The 6,720-nt window shown below is 45.8% G+C and overlaps 1 protein-coding gene across 1 annotated transcript; it reads left to right on the top strand.

The window, feature by feature from the left end:
- Positions 1–854: 854 nt before the first annotated feature.
- LOC123405961 lies at positions 855–3,419 on the top strand. The gene is made up of 3 exons (XM_045099467.1): positions 855–2,186; positions 2,504–2,569; positions 2,714–3,419. Exons 1-3 carry the CDS (start codon positions 1,960–1,962, stop codon positions 2,778–2,780), a joined length of 360 nt encoding a protein of 119 aa, XP_044955402.1. The 5' UTR covers positions 855–1,959; the 3' UTR covers positions 2,781–3,419.
- Positions 3,420–6,720: the final 3,301 nt, after the last annotated feature.

Genomic DNA, 6,720 nt, shown 5'->3' with positions numbered 1-6,720 from the left:
AAGAGAGCAATGTGCACTCGGGTACGGCAAGCACAATTCCGAAATAGAAAAAAAATCCTTTTTGAAATTTTTTGTCGTAACCATTCATAACAACAACTCGATTTTCCAACCCCGTAGAAATTATCGTCTTTGTTGTAACCTCGTAGAGTAGTTATTTTCGTGTAGATACTGCAGTGTGGTATGAGTTTGTATTTTTTCAACGTCTCTAGCAAATCTCGAGGATGAGATTTTTCTTAAGGGGGGTAGAGTTTGTAACACCCCAAAATTTTGGCCATGATTTTTATTTATTTAATTGTCCATGGTAATTTAAAATTTTATTTTTGGGTTTTCTCCTATTTTCAGACCCCTTCTTTGTTTATCTTATAAAAAGATTTCTTTCTTACGTAGGAGTTTTTGAATCATATTATTGACTTGAGTGTTCCTCAAATATTTTTCCAATTATTTCCAAATCAAATGAAGGCATTTTTATAAATATCTCTCTAGGGTTCATTTATTCTAAAATTTACTTCTAAATTCTTTAAAGGCCTGATTTGAACTGCAACCATTTGATAACTTCTTTTAAAAATTTCACAAAAACTTGGTAATACCCTAATATGTTTTTGGATCACTTTTATGCAATAATCTAGCTAAGTGTTTTGGAAATATTGAGCTCATTATCTTCTTTTCTATTCTGGTCCAATTTGGTGTTTTGTACTACAACCCCTAGATATAATAATTCAAAAATTCTACAAAAAATTTGGAGTGGTCAAGGAGTTCATATTAATGAGTTTTATGCAAAAACATATATTGCTCTTTTTAAAATGTTGATCACCACTTCCTATTTTCTGTCCTAGACCAGATTTGCAGTTCGCACTGCAACCCAATTTATTTCTTACACAAAGCTTTTGAAAATTTTACTGCTTACAGAGGTCCCTATAAAATCCTTAAGTCCAGAGTTTCCCCTACACTGGAATTGGTTGAGACCATCTTGCAACATCATCTTGTTTTTGTCTAGGAATGCACTTTTTTAAATATTAAACTAGGAAGTTTCTGTTTTCCCAAATTTAACCTTACCATCATTGTTAGCATCCATAGAGACCTCAACCTGGAGAATTTCGTAGTCACAAGACCTTTCTAGATGCCTAGGTCATTTTGTCGAGCACCTTGGGTGCGTGACCAGAATTGACATGGTTTGAAGATTGCATTGGAGACTCTCCTTCTATGCCCAACTAACATGTCTAGCAGACCCCTAGTAAACCTATTAGCCACCCTATGGAGTCTTAGCTCTAACCTAAGTCCCTGGCTGGTAGTAGCATTTCGTCGAACGGTTGGCGTGCATTCTCTGGGCACGAGCAGAGCGCACGTATTGCAGCAGCTGCAACCGAGCCACCGCGTCCTCCTAGCCCGCCCTTTTGGCCCTTGCTCACCGCGTAGAGTCGCGCTCCGTCCCTTCCCTCTCGCCAAAGTCAATCGGCCTCCTCCTGGAGCAGCACGGCCTTGCCGGCCATCGAGGCCAGCAGCGTGTGCTGCGGCAATGGCAATGCAGCTCTGTCTTCTGCCATGGCCAGCACCGCCCATTTGCTCCCCGGGCGCCACCTGCCCTGGACCCCCAATTTGCGACATACCATTACTGCCCAGCTCCGTTGCCGCCTCTGCTGCCCTCTACCGTCTCCAGGAAGTGTCGCCATCGTTCTTATCCGAGACCGCCGCGGGAACTGACACTCCACGGCTATAAATGGAGCCCCCAAAGCGTCATTGCAGACCACAAGTACCCTAGAGACCGTAGCAAGGCTTCCCTAGCCCGAATTTGACCGATTGGCATCATCTTCCCTGGTTCCGAAGAGCTTCGTCCGTCGCAGTCCCGGTCGAATTCGACCAAGGCAGGGCTCTTCTCGCCTCTTCCGCGCCACCATCCGCCTTGCCCCGACCTCGTGGAGACACCCCCACCTTCCAGCCTCGACCAGGAGCCACCTAGCCAAGATGTCCCTTCTGCCTAAAGCCGTCGCCGCCTCGCAGCTTGCCGCCGGCGATTCCTTCCACCCCTCTGGTCACGGTGACCACCTGGAGGACCAGCCCGAAGGGATGGATCCATTCACGCCCTCGGAAGAACCCAAGGAGGTGTCGTCCGCCAGCGAGGACCGCGGGAGCCATGCCTTCCCATCGGATGGAGGAGGAAGACGACAGGTTGACCGTAGTCAAACCTGCAGGTGGGCCCTTCTCGTCAGGGACAGGACCGAGCCACCACCCGCATAAGTGGAGGCGCATTCACCTGAGTACATTTTCCCCTCGCGATAGCATAGTTGACCCAGAACCGTTTTTCGTTTTCTGTTTTATATTTAAAACTGATTTTTGACCAACCTTGACTGTCCACAACTTTTAAAATAATAGTCCAAATGAGTTGATTCTTTTTCTCACCTCTTTAAAATTTCACCTAGTTTATTTTATTATTTATTTGAAAAATTTCAAAGACAACTTTATGTATTGTTTTTAAATGGTGTGTTAATTAGAATATTTTTTAAACTAGGTTATGGAGAGAGGAGCAAAAACTACAAAAGTTTTGGAGTGCAGCCTACCTCTCTACACTTGGAAGGCAAGCATTCTGAACCTACATATATCTTGGTTGTGTGTGGGTTGCTTGATGGGAATATCAGTATGGTTATGTTAAATAAGTGGTGTTATTTCATGTGACAATCATGCATTTGGTTTCATGATTTTAAAAATACAATTGTTGCAGGATTGAAATGCATCGGGCAGCAGTCACATCTTCCAACCACACATGTCTACCGAATAGGATCCGATAAGAGTTGGTGTGTTGTGGAGACACGACCTTGGGACTGACATCTCGTGGGATGAGAGTGGTCAACGGGGCATGTTGGGGTACGAGAGGTAGTGACTCTGTCTGAGGTAATAAAACATTTTGATTGTGCTAATCATGGAGGGAATAATTTAAACCTCCCGAGTTGACCGCAGATCGAGTCTTGTCAGTGTGTCACCTTAACCCTTCATGCTGCCACAGGTCTTCTGAAAGGGAATATTGTTTAGTAGGTCGTAAACCTATTACAGGGTACACACCAAGGAAAGAGGCCGGTATGAAGGTATCCGGGGCACTGGACTAAATCCAGTCATCTGACCAGGGGGCATGGGTGTTTCCAGTCTCGGACCGAGAGGAGAAGAGCTCTCCCCTTGTAGCGCGCAATATAAATTTGATCCCATGCTAGTCGAGGTTGGAGCCTCCCCGTCTTATGATTCTTCTCTGGCAGCGTAGTCCGAGTGATATCGGTCCTCGCGGGAGAAAAATGGATGTGTAATGGTTTTGAGTGTTTACTTCTAAAATACCGTACGCAGGGTTAGTCTGAGTGACTATCAAAAACCGCAGGTTGTGGGTAAAGAGTACACCCTCTGCAGAGTCAAAACTATTCGAGTAGCCGTGTCAACGGTCAAGGACGACTAGTTGACTAGTCAAGTGTCGGTCTGAGTGTCGGTCTTCGGAGGAAGTTAAGAAATCGTGAGACTAATCATGGAACATGGTGGATGATCATAAATATTATTTTACTGCGGACTAACCCCTATGATTATGATTGTTGAATATCCTTAGGACGGTTCTACCTCCTAGATATTCATTATTTATTATTGCTTAATATAAGCCATTTATGTGGTGTCGCTTAGACGCCCGATTGTGGCATGTTTATCATTTCATATAAGCCCTTTATGTGGTGTTGGTTAGATGCCCGACTGCGGCATGTTCATCAATTCATATAATCCCTTTATGTGGTGTTGCTTAGATGCCCGACTGTGGCATGTTTACCATTTCATAAAGCCCTTTATGTGGTGTCTCTTCGACGCCCGACTGCGGCATGTTTAACTTTTAATATAAGCCCTTTGTGTGGGGTCGCTCATTCGCCCAACTGTGGCACGCTTGTTATTATCTTATTTAAGCCATGTATGTGGTGTCGCTTGGACGCTCGACGGAGGCGTGTTTTATATCACATTCGTTAATCTTACTCTTATTGATTACTTATTAATTTCTCCGTATGATTATAGTTGTTTTACTAGTACTTGAGAAGTACATCATGGTTGACGAAGTATTGTGGTATTATTGCTTGTGCATATTAACCCCTACCAATTTATGTCTGTGTTCATGATGTTTGCGAGTACATTAAAAGTACTCACTTGCTTGTCCTGGCTATTGTCTTGGCTAGATTGCGTGCTTGGAAAGGTGGAACCCGACGATAACCCAGAATCTAGGCATCGAAGACAACAGTCGCATGAGATAGTAATTATCCAGGTCAGCTATTCCTATGGGAAACGTAGTCCCATAGATGCTGGTGACCCCTGAACCGCTTCCGCCACCAACCATTAGAAACATTTTTATGTACTCTATGGACCACCTCGGTCTTGTACTTCAAGTTTGTATTTTTTTGCTTGGACAAATGTATCAAGGATTTGTGCACCAGCTAACAGTATTCCTGGGGCTGGTATGCACAAAGCCCATTTTGAAGGGAAATTAAAATCCTAGAAAAACCGATCCTGACAACTGGTCGTGGCACACTCTATATAAGCCACCCCCGGGCTCCTGACCAAGGGTTGAGCATTCCGTAACATCATATATTGTACCAGAAAACATCAGCCACTGAGGCTCAAGATGTAGGGTCGTTTCCACTCCCGAGTGGGGCCCGAACTCGTATATCCGAGTGTATCCACTGCGCCCTAGCTAGGTGTGACAACCCGAGACCAACGTTTCAGAAGATTCCCCTTTTATTCCGGTGTCATCATGTTATTATTTGTTTGTCGCACTCATCATTGCATCATGCACATCATCAGCATTGCATCAGCACTCCGTTGCCGCCAGTTTTCAAAATTGCATCCGTTAGTAGTTGCCGGTTCTCTCCACCGTTTTGAGACCAACGAGACACACACGCGCCCGCGACATTGTTAAAATCTTGTTTTTAAAATTGTTTTTAAAATATTCTCGGTTTGGGTTGAAACTTGGCGTGCGGTCTTATTTAGTGCAGGTAGACCGCTTGTCCAATTTCGTCGTGGTCAGAGTCCGTTTGATACCCGAACGGTCGACGGTAGCGGCACCAACTTCGGTTATTTATCGGACTTTTTTGGTGTTTTAAATCGCGTTGCCACGCCGCACTACTTCCCTCTCATTTTCTCCTAAGCCACTCTAAACAACCCAACTAGACAAACCTAACCCTAGGATGTTTTCAGAGCCGTCCGATCGAGATCGGAGGGTATGAAAATGCCCGAAGTAGCAAACCCTAGCCCCCCATTACCTATATAAGGACATTGCCACGTCCAAAAAATGATCAAACCCAAGCTCTTCCTCATTTTCTGCGCCACCAACCCTAGCCAGCCGCCACCCCACTGCTCTCTCTCCTCCTCAACGCGCCGCCAGCCTGCATGGCCCGTGCAGGGCCCGCCCGGGCCCGAAGCCCTGTGGCCCCTCCCGAGCAGCTCGCTCCCTGCGACCACGCGCCTCCCTGCCTCCCCAGCGCCGCCTCTCGCTGCCCCGCCGCACCTCGTCGCCGCCGTGCCCCGTCGCTCCGCCCGCTGCGGTCGCCCCCGCCGCTCTTCGCCGCTCACGCCAACCCGATCTGGATCGGGCAGCATTGACCGTCCCCGCGCCCGGCCTGGGCCGCCTCCCCGAGTGAGGCCCAGCTGGCCGTCCGCCTCGTCCAGCCCAGCCCCGCTTCGCCCCCGGCCAGCAACCGACCACCTCTGCCTCTGCCTCGAGCCGACTCCGGATCCGACTTGGGCCGAGCCAACGAAGGTGAGCCCCCCCATTTCCCCTATTTCTCGCCCGTGTGTAGGTTATCTATCCCGCGCCCACCATTGTTTTGGCCGTTGCAGCATATTAGGCCCGCAGCATTTTTTTCTCTCCAGCCTGAGAATATACAATTTCAGGAATATGTGATATTTTCAAATGCCCGTAGGAATTAAACCGCGTGTCGGATCGCGACGATTTAGACATGTAACTTGTGTAGATTTTCGTGTAGAATAATATTTTGCAACTTGCATGCATGTTTGGAGTGGTTTGACCCACCGTCTGCCTAGATTTGCATGCTGTCCTAATAGGTTAATTGTTGCGTAGATACTTTTGTGCGCGTCCATATTGTTCAAATCCCGTAGATAAAATGTTCATGTTGTTGCAACCCCTTGGCATGTATTTTGGAAATAGTTGTCCTGCCATATTCATGTAGGTATCATCAATAGTTTGCTATGTCGTGTTTAGGACATATTCTCCCATATATGTGTGGCGTTAGTTTTATTTTTCAACCCCACATATTATATATGTTTTTGGGGTACAAAATTTCGAGTAAGTTAGTGTGCATGATAGTTTGCCATGTTGCCCGTTTGTTTATTTTGTGTGATTTATTCCGTGCATGATATGAGTTAGTTTTGAACTAGAGATATGCCCTTGGATATGTATGTTAACCGCTGGTAATTTTGGTTTCTATAGAAATCCATGTTTAGGTGTTGTTTGCTTGTTGCGAACATGCTAGAAAGTAGTGTTGTTTGGAGATGCTGAAATATTTCTAATTCTGAGATCTGTTATATTTTGTTGTTGTCTTGCCATGAGATTTGCTAGTGATCTACAACTCCTTTGGGGTTGGTGCAATAGAGTTATTTGTAGTGCATAAGATTCTCTAGCATGCTGTAGATTTTCATGCCATTCGGTGTCGTGTAGCATATAGTTTTACTAGTGCCAATATGCCTTCAGATCGAAAACTGCAC

This window comes from Hordeum vulgare, chromosome 6H, assembly GCF_904849725.1.
Source record: "Hordeum vulgare subsp. vulgare chromosome 6H, MorexV3_pseudomolecules_assembly, whole genome shotgun sequence".
Taxonomy (NCBI): Eukaryota; Viridiplantae; Streptophyta; class Magnoliopsida; order Poales; family Poaceae; genus Hordeum; species Hordeum vulgare.
This window is presented reverse-complemented; position numbering and strand designations above follow the sequence as displayed.